Here is a 24,493-nt window from a genome sequence, read left to right as displayed (position 1 = left end):
GGGCAAGGCCAGCCAGGCCCGCCCGAACCCTAGGGGCGGAACAGCAGGCCCGGCGCCCCAGCAGGCGTGCAGGACGGGAAACCAAATGGTCAGCGCTCGGGCCCTGAGCCTGGAACCGGGCCAAGACAGGCGCGTCGCTCCCTGACCGCAGGAACCCCCACGTGACTCCCCCACCGCAGCCTCACGCACTGCCAGTGCTCGTGCGCACGTGTGTGCTTCCTTTGTAGTTTCGCAGTGGCGAGGTGACCACGCCAGTCTGAGGAAGCAGACGGAGAGGCCGGGCCTCGAACCCTCCTTCCCGTCACGGCTGCCCTCACCCCAGCCCCCAGGCAGACCAGACAGGAGAAGGGAGGGAACGGCCCGGGCTGCTCATGGGGGCCCGGCGGGGCTCACACAGCCTCCCCCGCCCTGGCATCACCCACACGCGCCCGGGGGACGCAGAACGTGTCGGGGGAGAGGCGCCGTCACCCGAGGGCGCGGGGTCTGGCTTCTGAGACCCGGCACGGCCACCCCGCCAGCCCGCAAACGCTCCTTTCAGAGAAAGTGACGGGGCCCGGAGCGAGAGCACAGCGGGGAGGGCGTTTGCCTTGCACGTGGCCAACCCGGGTTCGATTCCAAGCATCCCATAGGGTCCCCTGAGCATCGCCGGGTGTGACACAGCAAAAAAAAAAAAGGATTATTATTTTGTTGTTGTTGTTCCTGGAGCTGGAGGGAAGACCGCTCCTGCTCCGTTTGGGGATTTTGTTTGCTGGGCTTTTAACTGCATGTGCGGAGCAGGGGGATCGCAGCCGGCCGCAAGCAGGTGCGGGCGAGTGCGCCCCCTGCTGGCCGGCGCGTGCGCCTGCCGCAGACCCCGCGGCCTCCCGCCTCTGGCGCGGAACACCCCCGCGCGGACCCGGGCACCCGCACGCCGGCCTGTCCCCGTGGCTCGGCGGGGAGGGGGGGGCAGGACCGAGAGGCCCGGTGGGAGTCGTGGCCATTTCAGGAGGACAACAAGAGCCGGGAACGTGCTCGTGGCTGGTCGGAAAACGCGTGTGCGAACCCTGCGCCTCGGCCGGGGTCCTGGTGCCCTGAGGGGGAGCACCGGGACCCACGGGAGGCGGCGGGGGAGCCGGGCGACCCCCTGGAGGAGGCCCAGGCCCCACCAGCAAGCGACGCATCAGCAGACGAGGCAACTGGTCACCCCGCGGCCAGCCCTGCCTGCGGGAGGGCCTGGGCCGGGCGGCTGGAGCGGGCGAGGGACCCGGGGTCACCCCTGGGCGCCGGAGAGCGCAACGCAGGGGAGAAGCCCCGTCCCCAGGCCCTGCCGCCCGGCACGGACCCCCCCTAACCCACCGCTCGGAGGGGCCCGGGGCCAATGAGCAGCGCCCACGCCTCCCGCAGGCAGAAGTGGAGTCACGCGTTTATTCCGTTAACACAGACTCAGACTGTAAGGAGTCGGGGTCTCAATAACTTACTAGCACTCACACGCGCACGTGAGAGGGCCGGGCGGGGCCGGGGGGCAGGGCAGCCCAGCAGTGGCCCCAAGGAGAGCCGGCCACAGGCAGAGGCCCGCCCCGGGCCCCAGCACCCGGGCCCCAGCGGGCACCGGCCCAACAACGGGCTCCAGCAGGCACCTGCCCAATCCCGGGCCCTAGTGGACACCGGCCCGGGCTCCAGCGGGCACCTGCCCAATCCCGGGCCCCAGCGGGCACCGGCCCAATCCCAGGCCCCAGCGGGCACCGGCCCAATCCCAGGCCCCAGCGGGCACCTGCCCAATCCCGGGCCCCAGCGGGCACCTGCCCAATCCCAGGCCCTAGTGGGCACCTGCCCCGGGCCTCAGCAGGCACCTGCCCCGCCCCGGGCCCCGCGGCCTGCGAGGGGGACGCCTGCGCGTCCCGCCCCCTCGGGGCCGCCTCAGCCTCTTCCTCGTCCTCGCTGCGCCCGTGAGCTCTCCTCGGGCTGGTCCCAGGCCCAGTGTCCAGACAGCGTGAAAGACAGAACCGAGAGCCCGGGTCCCGGCCCCGGGGCGCCCGAGCGCGGCGCACACGACACGCTGGCCCGTCCGCGCCTGGCCCGAGCGGGGCAGAGGAGCTGCCGAGGCCCCTCGGTGGCCGGAGGGGCCCTGCGGGGGCGGCCCAGGGACGCTCAGTCCAGGATGTCCGTCTCGAAGGGCACCAGGTGGTAGTAGGACAGGTTGGTGACGTAGGCGGCGGGGTCCTCGCCGTCCTCCAGCTCCGGGGGGAAGCCGGCGTCGCCCTCGAACCTGGGACGGGAAGGTCGGAGGGGAGGGCGGTGCCGACCACGGCTGCCGGCCAGCCGCAGAGAGGGACGGACAGGGACAGGGCCCCTCCCTCCCCCACCCCTGTGACCCCCCCCCCCCCGCCCCGGCCCGGCACACTCACAAGCACTCGGCCCGCTCCGCGCCGCGGTGCTGGTCCTTCCCGTTGGGTAAACTGTGGTCAATGACGATCGTCTCCGTATTGGCCAGACAAAACCCATTGGACCGCATGATTTCTGAAACGGAGACCAGGCGGGTGAGCCCCGGGACCCCTGCGGCTGGGGAGGGGCTGGCGTCCCGTCCCTCGGAAAATCCGTCCTGGGCACAGCCTCCCCCGCCCACGTCTGGGGGCGGCTTCTCTGTCCCCTCGCCACCAGGTGTGTGTGGGCGCAGAGGAGGCGCCGCCGGGGGCCGCAGAGATAGTCCAGTGGGTAGGGCACGTCCCCTGCCCGCGCTGACTCAGGCTGATTCTCCCTCCCCACATGCGGTCCCCTGAGCGCCTCCAGGAGTGACCCCAGAGCACAAAGCCAGGAGCGAGCCCTGAGCACCCCCAACAACCGCCCCCGAAAGTAAAAGTCAATTCCGACAACCCACCTGGAAGACAGGGGAAGCCCCGTCTGGTGTGAAACGCAGCCTGCCCTCTGCCCCCTGCCCCCTGCCCCCTGCCCCCTGCCCTCTGCCCCCTGCCCCTCTGCCCCCTGAACCTGCCCTCTGCTCCCTGCCCTCTGCCCCCTGCCCTTCTGCCCCCTGAACCTGCCCTCTGCCCCCCTGCCCCCTGCCCCTCTGCCCCCTGCCCCCTGCCCCCTGCCCCCTGCCCCTCTGCCCCCTGAACCTGCCCTCTGCCCCCTGCCCCCTGCCCCTCTGCCCCCTGAACCTGCCCTCTGCCCCCTGCCCTTCTGCCCCCTGAACCTGCCCCCTGCCCCCTGCCCTCTGCCCCCTGAACCTGCCCTCTGCCCCCTGCCCCCTGCCCCCTGCCCTCTGCCCCCTGAACCTGCCCTCTGCCCCCTGCCCCCGCCCCCTCTGGCCCTCCCCGGAGTCGGGTGCTCAGGCCTTGTCTGGGTGCCCCGCGCCTCCCCCCCGGGCTGCTCGTGTCCCGGGAAGGGGCAGGAGCCGCTTCTCTCCGCGTGGCCCCGTCTCCCCCCACGGGCGCGTGGACGCGGCAAGAGGCGGCTTCTCCCTGGGCCTCGGCCACCGGCCTCTGCTGGGGGCCTTTGCGGACGGCCCCGCGCCCCTCTGCGCCCCCGGCCCCACCCACCCCTTCCCTCGTGGGCAAGGGGGCTGGGGCGTGTGCCCTGCCTGAGCGCCCCCAGGCTGCTCCCGGCTCCGGCCCCCCCACCCCCGTCCCCGGGCTGGGCAGAGTCTGTGGGGGCGGGTCTGAGACCCCCTAGGCTTCCCCGACGCCCCCCGCGGGGGCCTGGCGCCACCTGGCGGGCCCCCCGCGCATCTCACCGCCCGGAAGAGGAGGGGCGTGGAGACGCCCGTGACCAGGGCTCGGCAGCCCCACCCCTGGGTCCCCAAACGCCCATCCCGGCCCAGAGAATCCACGAGTCCCCCAGAGCCGTGCCCGTGGCCCTCGCCACGGTGCCGTCACTCTCGTCCCTGTGCTCTCGCGGGGAGTCTCAGGGCCCTGCAGACCTGGGGTGGCGAGGCCGGAATTAGCACAGGAGTTAAGGCACTTGCCTTGCACACGGCCAACCCCCACCCAGTCCCACATGGTGCACCCCAAGCACCTGCAGCAGTGAGTCCTGAGCACAGAGCTAGGAGTCGGCCCTGAGCACAGAGCCAGGAGTCATCCACGAGCACAGAGCCGGGAGTCAGCCCTGAGCACAGAGCCGGGAGTCGGCCCTGAGACAGAGCCAGGAGTGAGTCCTAAACACGGAGCCGGGAGTCGGCCCTGAGCACGGAGCCGGGAGTCAGCCCTGAGCACGGAGCCAGGAGTGAGCCCTGAGCACGGAGCTGGGAATCAGCCCTGAGCACGGAGCCGGGAGTCAGCCCTGAGCACGGAGCTGGGAATCAGCCCTGAGCACGGAGCCGGGAGTCAGCCCTGAGCACGGAGCCGGGAGTCGGCCCTGAGCACGGAGCCGGGAGTCGGCCCTGAGCACGGAGCCGGGAGTCGGCCCTGAGCACGGAGCCGGGAGTCGGCCCTGAGCACGGAGCCGGGAGTCGGCCCTGGCTCTGGGGCACAGATGAGCCCGCCCGCCGCCTGCCGCCTGCTGTGTCCCCGCCCGTCCGGCCCGGGAGCTGTCACCTGAGATCCTGACGGGGCTCTGGAAGCTGGGCTGGATCCTGCGCACCGAGTCGTCCCGGAGCACCTGGTCCAGGGGGGAGCGCTCGAAGAAGGTGAGCACCACCTCGGACCTGGAGTACTGGGAGCAGGAGGCGCCGTCAGCAGGCGGGGGTGGCCGTCCCCAACACCCCCGGCCTCGGGCTCAGGAGGCGGCTCAGCCCCGGGGGCAGATTCAGGCGGCCACCAGCGGCCACCGGCGCCTCCCGGCGCCACGGGGACCACAGGAGGGGGCGCCAGCCCTGGCCCGACACCCACAGCCCGCAGCCCCGGCAGTGGCCCTCCCGCCTCCCCCCTGCCCGGCCCCTCCCCCGCAGCCGCCCTGCCACGCCCACCTTGCACACCACGCCCACCTTGCACACCACGCCCACCCATGCAGCCACGCCCACCCTGCGCGCCACGCCCACCCTGCGCGCCACGCCCACCTTGCACGGCATGCCCACGATGGTGGCCAGCAGCTTCTCCACCTCGTTCAGCCGCGACTCCATGTCCTGGGCGTCCCTGATGGCCAGCAGCCCTGCGGGGGACAGACGTGCGGTCGGACACCCGAGTCCGGCAGAGGCCCGGGAGGCGGGGAGAGGCGGACACGAGGCCCGCGCCCCCTCCCGCACACGAGGGACGCCCGCGGGGCCCTGGGTGTGGCCCGAGGGGCGAGATGGCCAAAGGCGCTGGGCACGTCCCTGGGCCCCGTGGCCGGGGACCCTGCCGGGCGGGGCCGGGCGGGGGGCCCTGTCCTCGGAGGGGGAGGGGGGCGGGCACCGCGCGGGCCGAGGCGACCCCCAAGCTCCCGGGGCAGGGCCAGAGTCGGCGGCCCCCGCGCCCCCACACCAGCCCCCCACGGGCCCCTAGTTCCGCGAGCCACGTGCACGCGGGGCCGCAAGGAGCTGGGCCCTCCCCGGGGCGGACCAGGGCCGGGTGCGGGCCCAGCACCAGCCTGCGGCAGCCCGAGCCCCGGGGCCGCGGCAGCCCCTGGACACGAGGCAGGGGGACGGCCCAGGGGGGTCGCCCGGGGGGCACAGCCCCAAGCACCTCCGGTCCACAGGACGGAGCCACTCACGGCCAGAGGCGCGGCCCGAGGGCTGGGCGGCAGGACTGAGCCCAATGGGGGGGGGGGGTGAGGAGACAACGGGGTGAAGCAGACGCCTGGGGGAGGGACGGGGTCGCGTGTGTACGGAAAGGGTCGCACGCCCGGGGCTGCGCGGTGACCAACCGGGGACAGGGCACGCTGGGCCCCGGGCCCCGGCCACGTCCCCCCCCCACGGGCCGCCCCGCCAAGCCAGGCCAAGGGCCGCTGCTCTGGCGGCTCCTTCCCAAGCGGTGTCTCTCGCAGGGAGCTCAGGCCACGGCTGGGGAGAGAAGGGTGACTCGGGCCTGAGCGCAGGGGAGACGCCTGGCCTGGCACACGGCGGCCGGGGTCGATCCCCGGGACCCTGAGGCCTGCCAGGAGAGACCCCTGAGCTCAGAGGGGTCCCGGAGCAAAGCAGACGAGGCGAGAGAACCAGGGAAGATTCCCGTGGCGGCTCACGCGCTCCGGGCCGTGTGGAACCCAGCACCACGCAACGTCCTAAGTTGCGAGAGGCCACAGGACACGGAGTCAGCGGGAGCCCCCCGGAGGGTGGTCCCTCCTCCCGCGAGAACTCCCGCCAGCTGGGGTGCAGGACCCCCGCCCGGAGAGACACACGCCAGCCCCCAGGTGGTCCCCACGCGGGGGTGGCTGCGGGACACTCTCCGGCCACTCCCGCTGGACAGCTCAGTGGGACTCTTGTCCACGCTGTCTCGGGCAGGTGCTGAGGGCCCGCAGCTGCCCCTCCTGGCTTCATTAGCGCTCCAGGCCCGGCTGGCTGGGGCCGCCCGGGGAGAGGCCGTCGGACGTCACGCCCTGCTCCACACAGCCCTTCTCCGGGGTGGCCGGAGCGACAGAACAGCGGGGAGGGCGTCTGCCTTGCACGCAGCGACCCGGGCTCCATCGCCAGCAGCCCACAGGGTCCCCCGAGCACCACCAGGAGTGCTCCCTGAGCGCAGAGCCAGGAGGAAGCCCTGAGCATGGCCGAGTGGGACCCAAAAAGGAAGAGGAAAGAACTAGCAAACGGGACGCAGGCAGCCTGGCCGGAGCGAGACTCGGCGTCAGCACTGCATAAGGCAGGGGAGGGCGACAGGTGGACACACGCCCCCCCGGCCTCCCGCTGCTCTGACCTGCCCTCCAGGAGCAAGGAGGCGTGGGGGGGCTGGTCCCGTCTCTAAACAAGCCCACCCTCACGCCACACACCTGAGCCTCCGGCTGGACGCGGCGCGACACAGCAGACCCCGCCCAGCCCTGGCCACCCCTGCCCGGGACGCCCCGTCACCAGTGGCCACTGACCTCCTGGGGCCGCAGCCTCCTCGGCCCCGGGCCGACCCTCCCGCCCTTCTGGGGCTGCTCGCCACAGCCAGGACCCCCAGCCCTGGCAGCCCCCCGCAGAGGTCTCGGCTGATCCAAGGGGGTGGAGGCCACAGACACGGACCGCGCAGAATGGAGACCCCACGATCTGCAGGGGGGGCCAGCTTCTGGGTTCCGGAGCCCCCACCCCGGGACCTCAGGTCCCCACTGGGCAAGCTCCGTCCTGACGGACAAATGCTCCCCTGTCCCCTCGCTTCAAGGAAGTGGGGTACAGTCATGAATGTGAGCACTGTGCATGTGTGTGAGCACATGTGCATTGTGACCACGTGTGTGCATATGTGAGCACTGTGAGCATGTGTATGCACTGTGAGCACATGTGCATGTGTGAGCATTTGTGCATGTGTGAGCATGTGAGCATGTATGTGCACATGTGAGCATGTGTCCATGTGAGCACTGTGAGCATGTGAGCACTGTGCATCCCAGAGGCCCCTGCCTGCAGCCCTAACTGGGGCTTCCCAGCAAGGCCACACAGAGCTGCCGCTGGAGACGCTCAAACCTCCCTCCCGCGTGCCTCCATGGGACGCCCAGGGCACCGGGGGGGGGGGGGAGGCTGCGTGAGCCCCACAGCCAAGCACACGGCCCAGCCCGGGGTGGGGGGTGCAGGCAGGGGGAGTGTTCGGTGCTCGCGGGTCACCTACACCGGGGCTTCCCCCTGAGTGTCTGTGGCGGGGAGAATTCTCTGGAAACCGCCACCTGGAGGGCGATGGGGCGTCCTTCCCGCGTGGGCCAGCAGGGGGCAGCAGCACCCCACGAAGGTCACTCGCAGCCTTGCAAGGGCTGGAGGGCCGGCGACGCTTCCTAGTTGACCCCACACTGGCTCGGGAGGGCCGGCAGAGGGTCCCACCCCAGGGTCCCACCCCGGCCCCTGCAGGCACGGGAGCCGGGGGCTCTGGTGTGTAAAACGCTCATCAAAACTACTCTAAGTCCAGAGACAGCCAGTGCTCACATACACTTCGGGTCTCCGGGTCCCGGGCCTGCGAGCCAGGACGCCCCAGGGGTCATACGCTGGGGGGGGGGGGCCCAGGCAGAGGCCCCAGGGCAGGCCGCTGGGACTGACCCCCGCTGCTGCTCGGCCTTTTCAGCCGCTCCCACTCAGAAACTGCTCCCGGCCCACAGGGGGCGGAGTTTGCCCCCCCCCCCCCAGTCCACGTGGGTCGTGGCACAGGCTGGGCTGTGGGCACCAGGCCCTGGGGACGTGGGCTCTGCCCTAGTGCCCCCCCAGCCTTGCCCTGGGGGGGTCACACTCCCCCCCCCTCCCCTTCCTTCTTCCTCCCCTTCCTCCCCACTTTCCCTCCCTCCTCCTCCCTCCCCTCCCTCCTCCTCCCCCGCCCACCTGATGGCTGGACTTATCTCCGCATATTTCTGCCTTCTCTTGTTTACCAGGGAATTTTCCAGGGCCAGATCTGGGCGGCGGGAGGCGGGGAGGGTCTGCTCCGGGCACTACCAGCTCGGCCGGCTGAGCACTGCTGGGCCGGGGGCCACGCAGCCCACCGGGTGATGGGACTGAGGCCTCAGGACAGCCGCCCGCCCGGGGCGTAGGGCCTCAGGCATCTCGGATGTGCTGGTTTGTTTTATTTGGCTCCTGGGCCACACCCGGCAGTGCTCAGGGCTGACTCACGGCTCTGTGCTCAAGAATCACTCCTGATGGGTTCAGGGGCGCTTTCATGGTGCCAGGGATCAAACCCAGCTTGCCAAGTGCTCCTCTCCCCGCCCGCCGTGCTAACCCTCCGATCCCCCCATTCTTTCAGGGACGGGTGGGCTCGGTGGCCGGACTCGCCTCCCCTGCAAACTGAAGACCCTGAGTTGACCGCCCAGTGAGGCCAGGACACCAGAGTCTGCGGCCTCAGGCACCAGCCGGATGCTCGCAGCCTCGGTGGCCCCATGAGGAAGCGCGTGCAGGTCCTGCGGGCAGGGGGGCGATGCCTGGACAGTGCCCGTGAGCCCCTCGGCGCCTGCCCCCTGGCCATGAGCATGCCCGGCCCCTGCTGGGAAGGGCGACCCTGTGGGCACGAGCACCACAAGGAGAGTGCAGCCCTGCCCGGAGCCGCAGCCCCCACCAGCCCGCGACCACACAGGCGCGGACGGGAAACCGAGGGTGTTCACGGGCTCCAGAGCAGCCTCCCCGGAGTCGGCGCCCGGAGCTGCGTGTCCCCGGCAGGCCTGAGCCACATGCATTCCCCGGCACCCCCTGCTGTGGAGCGTGGAGCAGACGGGCCAGGGGCCAGGGGCCAGGAGAGTGTCGCCGAGGGTGTCCCAGAGGCCAGCGGCCAGGGACCGGGCTGCCCACGCGGCACAGCTCTGCCTGACCCATCTCCGCGAGAGGCGGGGAGGGGGACCCCTCCCAGCACGGGGTCTTTGACTTGACGACGTCCCGGGGTGTGCCGGGATGGAGAAGGGAAGCCCCCTCCCCGGGCGGGGTCCCCAGACTCGGGGTGCCGAGGGCCGTGCCGTGGGCCAGGGTGCAGGTGGCCCCTCCGCTGACCTCTGGGCCCAGCCGGCCTGCAGGGGCCCCGCACCCTGACGGGACCCCAGAGATCCTGGACACCCACTGTCACCCCAGTCCCTGTCTCGTCTGCCCCGCTCAGGGGCAGACTCGGCCCAGTCTCTGCCTCTGCACAGGCCGGGGCCAGCAGGAGCCTCGCCGTGTCCTTCACCTGCGAGGCACTGCAGGCCACTCTCCACAGAGCGGAAGGACCCCAAGGGGCAGAGAGTGGACGGACCCCACAGGGCAGAGAGTGGACGAACCCTATAGGGCAGAGTGTGCACGGACTCCACGGGCAGAGAGTGGACAGACCCCACGGGCAGAGTGTGGACAGAACCCAGAGGGCAGAGAGTGGACGGACCCCACGGGCAGTGTGGACAGAAGCCAGAGGGCAGAGAGTGGACGGACCCCACGGGCAGAGAGTGGACAGAAGCCAGAGGGCAGAGTGTGGGTGGACCCCATGGGCAGAGTGTGGACAGAAGCCAGAGGGCAGAGTGTGGACAGACCCCACGGGCAGAGAGTGGACAGAAGCCAGAGGGCAGAGTGTGGGCGGACCCCATGGGCAGAGTCTGGCCCTACCTTCCAAGCATGGAGCCCAGCCACTGAGGGACCTGCCCTGCTGGAGGCCACCTTCACACGGCCACCAACTGCCCCTGACCAGCACGTCCTGGACATGCGCCTGGGCCGGACGCATCTGTCACATCCCTTCCTGCTCCCCGCCCACCCCCGCCCGTTCCAGGGGCCTGGCCCCAGGCTCCGTCCTCTCCGTCTACACCTCAGGACCCCAGCCCTGGCCCAGTCAGGACTCGCCGGGCACGGGGCACGCCCGGGGCATCTCCGAGGGCTCCTGTCCAGGCACCGTCACCGCCTCATCTCCCTGGGAAAGGCAGCGGGCCCGGAGGCCTGGGGGGAGGGCGGGAGGCGGGAGCTCGGCCGGGGCTCGAGGCCCCACTCCCAGTGTCCGCCTGCTCCAGGAAGACGCGGGCTCGTAGGGCCGGAGGGAAACAGCAGGGAGGGCGCCCGCCTTGCCTGCAGCTGCTCCGGTTCAGTTCCCGGCATCCCCGAGCACCGCCAGGGGTGATTCCTGAGTGCAGGGCCAGGAGGAAGCCCTGAGCATCGCCAGGCGTGACCCAAACCCAAAGGGACAAAACAGAAAGAAAAGTGCCCGCCAAGCCTGCCCCTTCTCCGAGACGCCCGCCAGGGCCGCAGCCCGGAACCTCGTCCCCACGCCAGGCCCAGGCAGACTCAAGCCAAAGCTCAGCCCCCACCAGGGACTCGGGGGGCCGCGGACTCCGCGGGGGGGGGGGGGGCAGCGCCTGCTGGCCTCACACAGGGCTCCTCCCCCGTGTCTTTGGGGGACAGCGATGACCCTTCCGGCACTGAGGTGGGCGTGCTCGGGGACAGGGCGAGAGTTTATCTGGGGCTCAGGCACGGGGGCCACGGGGGTCCTGAGGTCACTGCACCCCAAAGTGCCACCAGGTCCTGGCTCTGCAAGGGGGGTGCCAGGGTCACCCGCTGGGGGGGCGGGGACTCAGAAGCGCTAACCGTCCCCTGTCCTGGTCCTGGACCCCCTCCCCTGCCACTCTGCCCACTCTGCTCTACCTCCGGGAGCTGGGGAGGGGCTGAGTCCCCAGCGGTCAGATCGGGGTCACGAGCCTGGGGGTGGCCTTAGCGCCTCAGACCCCATGGGAGGACCCACCCCGCGGGGCGGGGACCTGCCTGCCCCCACCAGGCAAGTGACAGGCCGCGTGGCAGGCCACTAGGGGCCCCGCCCAGCCCCGCGGGACCCGCCCGCCGCTCCGCCCCCACGCAGCCCGGCGGGGTAGGGGGGTCCCTCCTGGAAGAAACTGGCCAGTGACGCGTCTTGGGGGGCGGTCAGGGAGCCCATCCTGCGGCCGAAGCCCCTGGCCCCGATCTGGGCTGGGCTAAGCGGCCTGTGTCCCGCTCGAAGGGCAAAGGGCACAGCTGAGGCCTGGGGCGCGGTCACTACCCGGTGTCCCCACCCGCAACCCGCTCTGGCAAGTGCGTTTGCGCGCTCCTCCGGGGGAGAGGGACCCCGGCCCGCCCCCTGTGCAGCCCCGCGCCCGCCCGGGACCCAGCGCCGCGCCCCGCCCTCAGCCCCACGTCCCGGACCCGGGACCCGGACTCCGGCCCCGCGCCCCGCGCCCCGCCCCCAGTCCTGCGCCCCGGACCCCAGCCCCGCGCCTCGGACCCCAGTCCCGCGCCCCGGCCCCCGGCCCCGCGCCCCGCCCCCGTCCTGCTCCCCGGATCCCGGCCCCGCGCCCCGTCCCCAGTCCCCAGTCCCGCGCCCCGGACCCCAGCCCCGCGCCCGGCCCCGGGCCCCGCGCCCCGCCCCCGTCCTGCGCCCCGCGCCCGGCCCCGGCCCGCCCGCCGCTCCCGGCCCGCACCTTGGCGCAGCGGCGCGCGCGCCAGCTCGGTCCGGCCGTCGGGGAAGGCGTCGCGGAGGCGCTGGCACAGGCGGCGCAGGTCGGCCAGGCTGCGGTGCAGGTAGAGGACGCTGCGGTCCGACCACTCGGTGCGGATCTCGAAGAACTCCTCCTCGTCCCCGCGCCGGCTCACCACCAGCCGGCGGACGCCGTTCACCCAGCAGCCGCGCACGAACATGTTGGCGAGCGACGTGCCCTCAAACACGGCCGAGGCCATGCCGGGGCGCGCGCATCGCCCGCCGGGGGCGCCGGGGGCGCGTCCGGGCCGGCAGCGCCCGGGGGGGCCCAAAGCGTGTCCGGAACCGAGTCCGCCCGGGCCTGTCCCGAGCCGGGTCCGTCCAGAGTCTGTCCGCGGCCGGGGCTGTCCGGCGCGGGGGGCGCGGGGTGCGCGGGGCGTCCCGGGCCCGTCCGCGCGTCCGTCCGCGCGTCCGTCCGTGCGTCCGTCCGGAGCGGGGCCGGCGGGGCCGCGGGGCGAGTGCGCGGGGCGGGCGCCGCGGCCCTTTATAAGGCGCCTCCCCGCCCCAGGCGTGCGGCCGTGTCCGCCCCCGCCCGGCCCGGCCGGGGGACACGGGGACCGCGCGCCCGGGACCCCGACCCACCGCCGCGCAGCGCGCGCCGCTCGGGCACAGCGACCCCCGCGCGCGGACAGGGCGCGCCCCGGGGACCCCCGGCCCGGACGCCGCCGGGGACGCGGGGCGGGACGCGGGGCGGGGCCGGGCGGAGCGCCCGGACTTTTTTCTCTTTCCGTTTCTGGGGCGGCGGGAACTCGGGCGGGGAGGGGGGCGGCGCGGGGTCCCCGGCTGCTGCCCCCCCGCGCGTCCCCGGCCCGCCGCGCCGCAGCCGGGGGACCCCAGGCCCCAGGGGAGAGCTGAACACGCGGGGACGCGGCGTGAGCCGGGAAGGGACCGACAGCCGCAGGGTCCCCACCTCGGGGATGTGCCCCCGTGAGAGCCGTGCCCCCCCCCCCACCCGGCCCGCCACCCCCAGCCCCGAGTTTTCATCCAGGCTGCCCAGTCCCGTGGCTGTGTCTGGTTCTCACAGGGTGTCAGGCGCTGGCCTTGCCCCTGCCACCGCGAATGGTCCCGGGAGGGATCCCTGAGCGCGGAGCCAGGAGTAGGCACTGAACACAGCTCGGGTGGCACAAAAAAAAAAAAAAAACCGGAAAGAAAAAATGATCTGGAGCCAGTTTGGCGGATCTGCCGTGGATGTGCAGGGGTCAGCGTTGGACCCCATGGCGTGGACCCCCAAACACCACCCGATGCGGTTCTGGTAGCCCCCAAGGAGCGCTGGACCCAGTCATTAAACAACGTGGCCCCACTGGCCCAGTGGGTTGGAAGTGCCACAGGGGTCTCAAGCGCAGTCTGGAACGCCCCCCACCCACCGCCCAAAAACGGAAAGGAAATGTACTAAAAGTGAGACCCAGAGGACAGCCGTCCTTCCCATGTATGTCACACTGGGCCATCCTCCAGGGCCCCACGGGTTAGTGCATGTTCTAGAATATACCGTTGTCCACTGTTGCTCTTTAGCCTTGAGGGAAGAGACTCCGCGCTCGCTGCTTCGAGCCAGGCCCTTCGCAGAGGGCCTTTCTCCTGGTCAAGCAGGTAACTCCCCTTCCCGCTGCCCTCCTCCATCAGGAAGCTGGTAAAGGTTTTTTGTTTGTTTGTTTGCTTTTTGCTTTTTGGGTCACACCCAGCAATGCTCAGGGGTTACTCCTGGCTCTGCACTCAGGAATTACCCCTGGAGGTGCTCAGGGGCCATGTGGGATGCTGGGAATCGAACCCTGGTCGGCTGTGTGCAAGGCAAACGCCCTCCCCGCTGTGCTATGGCTCCAGCCCAAGGCTGATAAAGTTCTGACGCCTTCCCACCCCTTCTTGGAGAGACCCCTTCTTGCTTTGACTTTTGAAAGTCGTGTTTGGAAAGTCTGACAAGACTCGAGGGCCGGGTTCGAGGCGGCTGTTCTCGGGTGAGACTTTACCCCCTCTGGGATTCCGCTTTAAAAAAGTGTCCCTCCTGGGTGCGGGGACAAGTAGCCAGCACCGGCATGCTCAGTGCTCGTCATAGAGAGAGGGTGACAGGCACCAAATGTTTACCGAAGGGGACTGAATGGGCCGATGTCACGGGTGCTGGGACCCGCCAGCCGAACAGTGGCCCCGTCAGGGGGGGATCCAGGCTGGGGTGCGGCCCAAGGGAGTGGTTTCTGCTTTGCCTGAGGGGGGCGATGACAACGACGGTGACCACAAGTGGGTCCCAGACCAGAATTTCAGCGGAAAGACCCCGGAGCTAACACCTGGGCCCAGGCTGGCAGTGTTTGTGTACGAGGGGAAATGACACTCGGAAGACGCCAGCCCAGCCCGGCGTGGCCTGCGGGCGGTGGCCGAGCCACAGCGTGAGGCCGGAAGCTTCCGGAGACCCGCGACTCGCTTCCCCCGCGGTGTGGCAGCCGGAGGGCTCCAGGGGACGGATCGAGGTTCATGGTGAGCCGCGCTTGTCCCTTCGCTGCTGTCTCTGTTCTGTTCGGGGGGGGACCTGCCTGGCAGCATTCAGGGGCTACTCCTGCCTCCGTGCTCGCTGGCGCTGATGGCTGTGCTCGGGGCATGTGCAGGGGCGGGGCGGGGACTTCACTCAGCCCCTCGGGGGGTTGCAGCAGCCTGTGCACACCTGCTGTGCCAGCGTCCTGCGGGATGATGGTCGGGGTGGACACCGCGCCCTCTCAGGGGACAGTGACGTGAGCAGTGAAGATGTGTCTCCTCTGAGCGCTGGCAGGACGCCTTCACGGCACCTGCTGTTTGTCGGGACAGTCCCTGCAGGGGGCCCAGGTGGGGGGCTGAATAAAGGCACATAGAGCGGGGTGGGGGCTTCCGGAAGGGCCTGGGCCCGGGGGGACAGCGCAGGCCAGGCCGTGGGAGTCCGTCGGTGGAGATTCTTGTCGTAGTTTCCGTGCCGCCCGTGTCGGGTGACAGTGACGATGGTGGTGGCGCGGGCGCGGTGAGTGCCAGACTCTGCTCGGACCCGCCTGTGTCTCTCCCGGCACCACTTTCTCTGCTGCTCCAGCATTTAAGGCGGCGTGTGGGGGCCCGTGGCGACAGCGGGACCAATGAAGGGGCAGCGGCCAGGCCCAGGGCCGTGCGGAGGCTGGGTCCAGTAGGGACCAGGCCGGCCGCTCCTGGGTCACCCGCCCGGCCCAGCCGCCACCCGGGTGTTGGGTTACCAGGTTGTAGGTCAGAGCCTGGAGACGCTTCACGGCAGTAACGAGAACCCGAGGGCCTGGACCCGGGTTCCTCCGGAGGGGAGGGGCCAGCCAGCCACTCCGCCTCCCCCGGTGGGGTGGGGGCCAGTCCTGCCGCCCCCTCTGGGCGACCCCACGGGGGATGCCATCTGCCCCGCAGCCAGACTGCAGCCCAGAGAGCCTCGTCCACTGCTGCCCCGGGGGGCAAGGCCGGTGCAGAGTCCACCCGCCGTCCACACCCCAGACCCCCTTACTCCCCACTGTGAGGTGACACCTCGGGACCGTGCCCCCCCCTTGGATTTCTCCCCCGAAGCTCAGCAGGGAGGGAGCCACACGCGTGGTGTATCACCAGCCACCAGTTGCCCTGGGCATGCGAGGAGCAAACAGGCGGCTCCCGGGGCCCCTCAGGGGGTCAGTCCCCTCCTGGGGCCCCTGGGACTGTTTCCCCCATCTCGGCCCCAGCCTCACTGGCTTCCTTCCCATCCTCAGCCCCCCCCCCCCCAGCAGACCCTAATTCTGTGGGTGTGAGTTCTGGCCCCAGCAGGTGGCACGGGGCCCCGGGGCCACGGCTCAAGGCCTTCTTCCGTGTGGCGATCGTGCCTCTCTGTGCCTCGGCTTCGCACGGGCTCCCGGCGTGGGGAGGGGGTGACGCTGTCCTGGGCCCAGGCTGGACCCGCCCCGTGTCGCCTGGCGCAGTGTCCCGCAGACGATGCATCGCGGCACACGAGGAGAAACTCCCGGGAGCCGGCGAGTGACCGGTGAGGCTGAGGGGAGCGAAGGAAGGGGCTGGTCCCACAGCCCAGCAGGTGACCCCGCCGCGGCTGACGCCCCGGGAAGCCCCGAAACTTAGCACAGACCCGCCTGCTCCCCGAGACCCAAACCCCGTCACACAGAGCCACCGCGATGGTCTCCGCCTCTGTGCCGCGTCCGTGCTCTCCAAATTTCTCGGGCCCCGATTTGCACCAGGCCGTGAACTGCGTCTCTCAGACTCACCCACGGGGCCGGGTCGGGGGCGGCCAGCCTGGCGTGCTCCTGTCCCCATCAGGAGCCCAGGACCCCCGGCTCACGGGGCCACTGCAGGGAGGCCGCAGGCGCCAGTCCCGGCTGTGGACACTCAGGGCAGCACCCAGAGGAGTCCCTCACCTGCAGAGCAGCGTCCCCCTCCCCCTCCTGTTCCCCGCCACACCCCACCCCTGCCCCCTCTTCCTTCCCTCCCTTCCAGGCTCTAAACTCATTTCCTGACCCCCACGGCGGCGCCTTTCGAATAATCTCCAGGTCGCTGTTCTGGGAGGAAACCCCAGCGTGTTCCTCTTTACATTCCGGACACAATGCTCCGAGCCCTCCCGTGCAAACGTGGGAACGCTTGTTTGAACCCGGCTGACACGGAGAAAATGAAAACGGAAAGACGTGTGCATGTGGGCCCCGTGTTCACCGGAGCGTTGGCTGCGGAATCAACACTGTCCGTCCGTGAAGATACGGCAAAGAAATGAGGCTGTTCCTGTCCTGTGTACATCCACACGCTCGGCTATTTAAGAAAATAAATCAGAGGAAAAGGAAGAAGCCTTGCAATTTACAAGAACCTGACTATATACTTGAGGGCCTTTCGCTAAGTGAAATAAGTCAGAGAAAGACAAACGCCCCATGATCTCACTGAGGTGGAATCTGGAAAAACAAAAGCGCCAAAACCACGTTCACAGACGCAGAGACGAGACTGCGGGCTGGGGCGGCGTGAGGCGCGGGCTGAGCAGCCCGATGTCAGGGCAGATGGCGCTGGGAGAAGGCAGGGCCGGGCCCCTGCAGTGGCGTCGCTGTGACGTGTGCTCAGAATGCCTGCTGGAAGGCAGCCGAGAGACTACAGCTTACACGCTTAGTCACAAGAAGGAAAATTGCCACTGTGAGTGGTGGGGGGTCAGCCTCTGGGTGTGGATATCTGTGTAGGCAGGCAGGAAAACATCATTCTGTTCTCTACCTGAAACTCACGTTAGATGCTAGGTGCATCTCAATTCTGTGTGCTTACGTGTGACATGTTACCGGTGTCTTGGTAAAATAAAGGGCTGGTACAGACACGTTTGACCAGCCAAGAGAACTCCTAGGCCACTTCCTTCCCCCAGCTCCTTTCACAGCTAATATATATACATATATATGTGTATGTGTGATTATATATGTGTATATATATATATACACACACACACACACACACATATATATATATCCTGGTCTCTGTTTTGGCATTTTTTTTTTGCTTTTTTTTTTTGCCTTTTTTTGGGGTCACACCTGGCGATGCACAGGGGTTACTCCTGGCTCTGCACTCAGGAATTACTCCTGGCGGTGCTCGGCGGACCATATGGGATGCTGGGAATCGAACCCGGGTCAGCCGCGTGCAAGGCAAACGCCCTACCCACTATACTATTGCTCCAGCCCCTTGGCTTTTTTTTAATAAGAACTTTATTCAGTAAGTTATAGAGCACTGGTACAATCAAAGACAGCCCTGTTGTTGTTGTTATTATTATTATTATTATTATTAGCTTTTGGGGTCACACCTGGCAATGCTCAATCCTGCCTCTGCACTCAGGAATTACTCCTGGCAGTGCTCAGGGGACCACATGGGATGCTGGGGATTGAACCCGGGTCAGCCATGTGCAAGGCAGACGCCCTCCCCTGCTGTGCTCTCACTCCAGCCCGACCGTTTTGGCTTTCATTACGTCTGTATGCTCACGCCTCGACTGGCTCGTGCCCGTGTGCCCATAGGGGAGACTGGCACAGCCTGCCCTGCCCTTCGGCTAGCGCGCCCTTGTTCTTATTTCCAAGTAGCCGCCCGCTTGCGTCACTTGGTCCTAGTGACTGTGCCCGGTGTCAGCTTTCTGCTCCCCCATCGTGTCAGGACGGGGCGCCTGGCCGCAGGCTCCAGGCCGAGCACTGAGGCCGGGAGAGAGGGCCAGGGCGGCAAAACCAATACCAGCGTCTCGGTTCAAGGAGTTGACTTTCAGAGAAGTAAGTACCTTTGCACGGCCCTTGTGATGAATTGTTCTGACACTTACTCAGACAGGAAAATAATTGAAGTTTCTTTTCTCCAGGGCCCCCTGGCGCCGACACCCAGGCCCGACCACCTGGGCCCCGCTGCCCAGAGCAGAAGTCGCTAGATTGGAAAACGCAGGAAATGAATGTTTCAAGAGATGGAGGCAGCGTTGTTTCCCCGCAACCCGCAGCCCCGCCTCGTCCATCACGCCCGTGACCGAGGGGTTGGAATAGCTGGGATGTTTGCTTCCACCTTGCCCGAGTGTTTCCAGATCGCTGAGAGTGTTGACGCAACCCCTCTGGGCTCCGAGCCTGTGCACGCGAGAAAAGCTGGGGGTGCGGGCTCCCCGCTCCTCAGTCCTATGCATTTTCTGGAATGTTTGTGGATGTTCTAGAAAACCACTGTTAGTTCTGACGACTGACGTTGCTCTCCAGCCATTGTTTCCTTTTGTTGTTGTTGTGTTTGCTTTCTGGGTCACACCCGGCGATGCTCAGGGGTGACTCCGGGCTCTGCACTCAGAAATTCCTCCTGGTGGTGCTCGGGGGGACCCTAAGGGATGCCGGGGACTGAACCCGGGTTGGCTGCGTGCAAGGCAGACGCCCTCCCCGCCGTGCTCTCGCTCTGGCCCCGCTGCAGTTTCCGGGCCAGGCGAGTGGAGAGGGGAGTCGCCCAGCCCTCGCTGCTGCAAGCCGCCTCCTCCAAAGCTCTCCAGGCTGGCACCACCTTTGGCTCCGACTCCACGCCTGTGATTCCGCGGCCAGTGTTGGCAGGGCCCCGACGGACAGTCCGAGGTTCCTTTGGGTGCTCTGGCTCCTGAGCTACAGGGACAGACTGGACCCAGACGGGCAGCCGGGGGGCCCGCACAATCCTCTGGCCCAGGGGAATCGGCTTTTTTTTTTTTTTTGCTCTTTGGGTCACCTCTGGCGATGCTCGGGGTCACTCCTGTCTCTGCACTCAGAAGTCACTCCTAGCCCAGGGGACCCTGTGGGATGCCAGGTTTCGGACCCAGGTCAGCCATGTGCAAGGCAAACGCCCTCCCTGCTGTCCTGTCACTCCGGCCCCCAGTGGATATTTTTTGGTTTGATTTTTGAGTCACACCCAGCAGCTCCGAGAGCCAACTCCTGTCACTGCAACTCAGGACTCACTCCTGACAGTGCTCCGGGGATGCCGAGGACCGAACCCGGGTCGGCCGTGCGCAAGGCAAAGGCCCTGCTCCTGGCCTGTGGCTCTGGCCCGTGAACAGGCTTCACTGACAGCGTCTCCCCGCCACAGCGACGAGTCCGGGGTAGGGGTGGGTGAGCCCCGGGCCAGCAGCCAGGACGTCCCTGGTCCCTGCCCAGCTGGTGTCCGGCCAGGCTGCCTCCCGGAGCCCGAGCTCTCTCTGCTGGCCGCGGCCTCCCTCCTTCTGGGGCCCTGGTGAGGGGACACAGGCGTGGCCCCGAGCAGGGATTTCTCAGACCGAGAGAAAGACGGAACCCAGGCGTGTTTTCAGACTCACTCGCAGTGACTTTGAGCCCCAGCTGGAGAGAGAAGCCCCCTGTCCGGAGCCCCCCGGCGCGCGGATCAACCCGAGGAGGCTTAGCAGTGGCGTCGGAACAGAAGCAAGCAGAGGAATGAATGAAGCCCCCGGGGAGTGGGGGGGCCTGTCCCTGCGCCTCGGGCCAAGTGGCCAGTCCCCGAGGGTGAGAGGGGAGGTGCGGGCAGGCAGGGGCTGGGCTGTTCCAGGAGTGCCCCCCCCCCCGGCCTGGGGCTCCCCTGGGCTTCTCCAGCCCATGTGACTATTGCAGGCGAGTCTGGGGCACAGGGCGTCTGCGGGCAGCGCCCGTGCACGCAAGGCTGCCCATGTCCCCGTGCTTTTGAACCCACCCCCCGTGCTGGGCCGGCCCGCCGGCCTCTGCTTCTGCCTCCCCGGGCAGCGCCCGCGGGCTGGGCGGAGCAGACGGCCCAGGGGCCAGGCTGTGGGGCAGGCGGGCAGCTGCAGAGCCGGCCCAGCTCTCTGGACCCGGGGCTCGGTCTCCCGCACACTCGGGTCAGACAGCAGAACGGCTGGAGGCGGCTCGGACCCGGGCCCGGCCGCGAGGCCCTGGGGAGGCCGGGCCGCTGTTTCCGGCCCGCGGGGCGGCAGGGGCAGCCAGGTGCAGCGTGCCAGGCCCGCCCAGCCGCGGCTGCTGTTTTTAGCAGGGGGTGATTTGTTTGCCACCACCAACCCCCCCACCCCCAGTTTTCTGGGGTGTTTTTTGGAGGGTGGCCACACCCAGCCGTGCTCAGGGCCGGCGCCTGCCGTGCGCTGGGCACACACATGGTGCTGGGGAGAAGGGGCTCAGCCTCGGGCCTCAGTGCCTTTGGCGCTGCACCCTCTCTCCACCCCCCAACTTTGTCAGCTTTCGGCCGCAGCCCCCAGCACGCGGGCTCACTGGGGCTCACCCCTGAGGGCCTGGGAGACAGGTGGGTGCCGGGCATCGAGCTCAGGTCAGCCACGTGCAGGCGGGCACCCTCCTGCTCCTGCCCTGGGCTCCTGTCCTGGGCGACGTTCCCTGTGTCCCCCGCCCCAGGCGAGGCCTCCTGCCACGGTGCTGCCCTGCCACCCCGCCAGCTCTCTCCGGTCACGCACCAGGCACCTCTGCCCTCAGCGGCTCTCGCTCCCAGTGAGCCGTCACCAGCTGGCCTCGGGGGCACCGGTCGCCCGGCCTCTTGTGATGGAGATTTCTGAGAGACCAGGAGCAGCTCCCAGCAGCCCAGTGGGAGGAAAGACGAGCGTCTCCGGCCGGCCTCTGCTCGCCGGCACGCTCCCGTATCAGGGTTTCATTCCCACGGTCTCATTTTCAGAGGGGAGGAATCGTGCGGCCGGTGGGGGGGGGGAGGGCCGCTCTTCCCGCGGCCGTGACCTCGAGCGTAGAGGCCCAGGGAGGCCCCCGAGAAGGGGGGGGGGGTTCTGCCACGCCCACATCACGGCCCTCCCTGCTGGCAGGCACCCGTCCGCAGCACTGGGCTCACTCCCGGCCCGAGTTGGCGCTGGGGACATCCGGGTCCCAAGGGTCTCAGGGGACTTGAAAGCCGCCCCCAGGTCGGTCCTAGCAGCTGGCCCACACCCCGACTCTCCGGGTCCGGCCCAGACGGAAGCTGTGGCTGGCGGGGGTCCTGCTCAGGAATGCCCCCCCACCCCGGCCTCCACCCCATTCCCGGGTGGAGACAACCCTGGGGCGGAATTCACGGTGAGAACTCTTCTCTGAAGTGGACTCAGAATTACACGCAGCTCCAAGCCTCGTGCCTGGAGGGAGGCCGAGAGGGGAACGTCCGTGGAGCCCAGCGAGATAAAATAACTAACAGCAGAGCGATTCTCGCGAGAGTGAGCCCCGTGTCCCGTCTGCCTCTCAGCTTAGACTCGCGAGCGTCAGGGGGCCCCCAGGGGTGCACGAAGGGCACCTGGGGTCATGTCAGGGCTCGCAGACAGGTTAGAGCCGTTGTTCTGTGCATTGCAACAGGCCTGATCGAGTATGGAAGCCTGTGCGTGTGATAGATGTGTAAGTTACATGTGTTGGGGTATGCGCTGAGTACATATTGAGTGTGTGTATGTATGTATTGGGGGGTTGGGTGTGTGCAAGTTGGGTGAGTATTGTACAAGTGCGGGTGCTGAGTCTGAGTGTGTGGATATAGGTTAGGTATGTCTTGGATCTGTGTGTGTAGGTGTTGGGTGTGTGTGTGTGCTGCCGCCGTCACCTCTGCCCCCACCGCAGCCCTGGACCCCGGCCGGCCGCGGGCTCATGCCATGGCGACCTGGGCCGCGGTGTCCTTTATACGTCACGGCTCCCAAGGGTGTCCAGGGTCAGTGGAAAGGCGGGGGTGGGGGGGGCGCCTGGCCGGGCTCTGCCACACCGCCCTGGTTCCCTCGGCTGGCGGGAGCACTTCCGGGGGAGCTGGCAGCTCAGACCCGGCCCTGCAGCAAAACCCTCCCTAACCGCTGCCTCCTGCCCCACATCCGATGTTTTATTGAGCTGAAGGCGCGCCTGGGCCCCCCGCAGCCGGCCCACCCGCGGGCCCGAGCAGGGGGCCCATCTGGCCGCCAGCAGCAGCCTCTGGGGAGCCACGGGGCGGGGACCCGGCCCCCCGCCTCCCGGAGTCTCGGCGTGCCCACAGCCCCCCACTGCTCAGCCCCTTCCAGAACCGGGTTCCCAGCGCCCGCTCAGCCCCCAGGGAGCAGTGACCGGGCCAGGAAGGGCAGCACTCAGGGCTCTGTTCTCAGTGCTCCCCGTCCCCACGTGGCCAGCTCCACGGCGGCGGAGTGGGGGGGCGGGGCGGGCCAGACCTCGGGCACTGGGCTGGCCACCCTGGGCCTCCCTGCCCACGGCCCCTCACTCCAGCTCTCAGATAAGCCGGGCCTGGGCGGTCCCCCGTGGACAGAGTCCTCAGTTGCTCAACTCTCAGATAAGCCGGTCACCGGGCAGTGCCCCTCTGGACGGCGTCCCGCGGAGTCTGGGAGCGCAGCTGTCAGGGCGAGGTGCCTTTGAACTCTCCGGCTTAGCTCCCCTAGCCCCGGGCGGTGTTGCAACAGCCCCTGGGGGCCCTGCCCCGCCACCAGGCGTCCCGGCCCTCCTGCCCCCTGATCCGAGGGACGACGCGTCCCTCAGGAGCTCCAGGGCCCTAGAGATTGCACAAGTGGGGGTCGGCCCTGCACGCAGAGGGCTAGCCAGGGGCCCTGCTCCCCGGGGCAGGGGGGGGCGAGTGTCCGGACGGTGACCTGGCGGCTGGTTGGAGCCCCTTTCTTGTTTAACTCGGGGGGGGGGGGGGCGGGAAAGCCAGAAGCCCGTCCGGGAATCGTGGGAGCTGAGTTCATCCATGGAAAATACACTTGGGCACCGGGAGCAAGTCCTGACTCATCTGATGGAAGCTTCTGGAATCACAGAGAAGGTGCCTGGGCCGAAATATTCTCTAACCATTGACTTTCTCTGGAACAAGTCCTTGGGTGATTTCCACCACCGCAAGGAGCCCTGCTCTCTCTTCTCCTGGGTTAACACGTTGGCGGGGCTGGAGTGAGGGCCCAGGGGGCTTGGAGATGCCGCCTGGTCGGTCCCAGCCAAGGCACGTCGGCTGCCGGAGAGTCCCCAGATGGGAGAGTCTTGCCTCGAGCAAGGTGGCTTAGCTGGATTCGGATCGATTTAAATGTGTGCACAGAAGGCACTTTCATTGTTTGTTTTTTTGTTTTAATTTTTTTTTGCTTTTTGGGTCACACCTGGCAATGCTCAGGGGTTACTCCTGGCTCCGCACTCAGGAATTACCCCTGGCGGTGCTCAGGGGACCATACGGGATGCTGGGAACCGAACCCAGGTTGGCCGTGTGCAAGGCAAACGCCCTCCCCGCTGTGCTATTGCTCCAGCCCCAAGGCACTTTCATTTTTAAAAAAATTTTTATTAGTGATATGAGGCCCTTCCAGGCCTGATTTTAGTCCACCCGCTTGGCAGGACCCCTGAGCCGGGAAGGGTTGCCGCGGCAGGGCCCGGGGTCAGACAGGAGGAAGCCAGCGAAGCTGGCGGGGGGGGGGGGGGGCCCTCTAGGAGCCGGAAACGGGACAGGCCACACACAGTTCCTCACCTGTGGACCCAGAACTCCAGTGAGTTCCGCTGCCCGGCATCCCCGTGTGTGTGTGTGGGGGGGAGGCGCAGTCTCCCGCGGTGCCCTGCACCCCCCCCCCTTGTGCCCGCTCCCTTCAAGGCTGGCCACGCAGGTTCCAATTCGAACCCCTGCAGGTCACTTTTTCAGCTCTGAGTGCAGGAGGTGGGTTCACAGGCTCCTGGTGCCTGGGGCTCCAGAAAGGCCTTGGCAAGACCACGTGGGCCGGGGCGTGTCCCCACGAGGCCCCTGGGCTTGGCTGGACTCTGTCCACCCACTTGCTGAATGAGCCCGGGGCCACGCCAGGCAAGGAAAGGTTCCGACCTGGCTGAGCGGCTCTCTGCTTCCTGCGTCCCCTCGGGCCTGAGGGCAGCGTTTGGCTGCGGTGACACACCCAGGAAGAAGGGGTGGCTGCGGGGGCCGGGGCGGGGGTCCCCCTCGGAGACCACCCGCTGCCCTTACTCCTGCTGTGGCCGTGAGGCGGGGCCTGATCCTGTCCCCGAGAAACTGACTCTCTGGTTTTCCCTCTCACATGCGAGCCCCAGTCACCAAGGAGGGGACTTCTCTGCCAGACGCCCGAGGAGAGTGGCGACTCCTTACACCTCTGCTGTCTGAAGGCTGGGACTCTCCTGCCCGCAGGACGTCCACTCTGGGAGGGTGGGACCACCTGCCCTGCTGCCAGTCCACTGTCTGTCCGTGCATGCTCCTCCCAGCCCCCCCCATCCTTCTGCCCATGT

The 24,493-nt window shown here is 68.4% G+C and overlaps 1 protein-coding gene across 1 annotated transcript; it reads right to left on the bottom strand.

The window, feature by feature from the left end:
* Positions 1-1,390: 1,390 nt before the first annotated feature.
* On the bottom strand, positions 1,391-12,567 carry PXDC1 (PX domain containing 1). The gene is made up of 5 exons (XM_055127293.1): positions 11,872-12,567; positions 4,970-5,061; positions 4,509-4,626; positions 2,385-2,496; positions 1,391-2,245 (listed from the first exon to the last, which is right to left on the bottom strand). Exons 1-5 carry the CDS (start codon positions 12,125-12,127, stop codon positions 2,128-2,130), a joined length of 696 nt encoding a protein of 231 aa, XP_054983268.1. The 5' UTR covers positions 12,128-12,567; the 3' UTR covers positions 1,391-2,127.
* Positions 12,568-24,493: the final 11,926 nt, after the last annotated feature.

The sequence above is a fragment of the Sorex araneus genome, chromosome 2, assembly GCF_027595985.1.
Source record: "Sorex araneus isolate mSorAra2 chromosome 2, mSorAra2.pri, whole genome shotgun sequence".
NCBI lineage: Eukaryota > Metazoa > Chordata > Mammalia > Eulipotyphla > Soricidae > Sorex > Sorex araneus.
Note: the sequence above shows the minus strand (reverse complement) of the source record. Positions and strands in the feature narration are given on the sequence as shown.

What these genes read in the sequence shown, in the direction of transcription:
- PXDC1 (XM_055127293.1), bottom strand. Translation starts at nt 12,127, where the DNA reads ATGGCCTCGGCCGTGTTTGAGGGCACGTCGCTCGCCAACATGTTCGTG. An exon ending in GCGCGCGCCGCTGCGCCAAG is followed by an intron (nt 5,062 to 11,871) that starts GTGCGGGCCGGG and finishes TGTCCCCCGCAG; the next exon opens with GGCTGCTGGCCATCAGGGAC. An exon ending in GCGGAGCGGGCCGAGTGCTT is followed by an intron (nt 2,246 to 2,384) that starts GTGAGTGTGCCG and finishes TTCCCGTCCCAG; the next exon opens with GTTCGAGGGCGACGCCGGCT.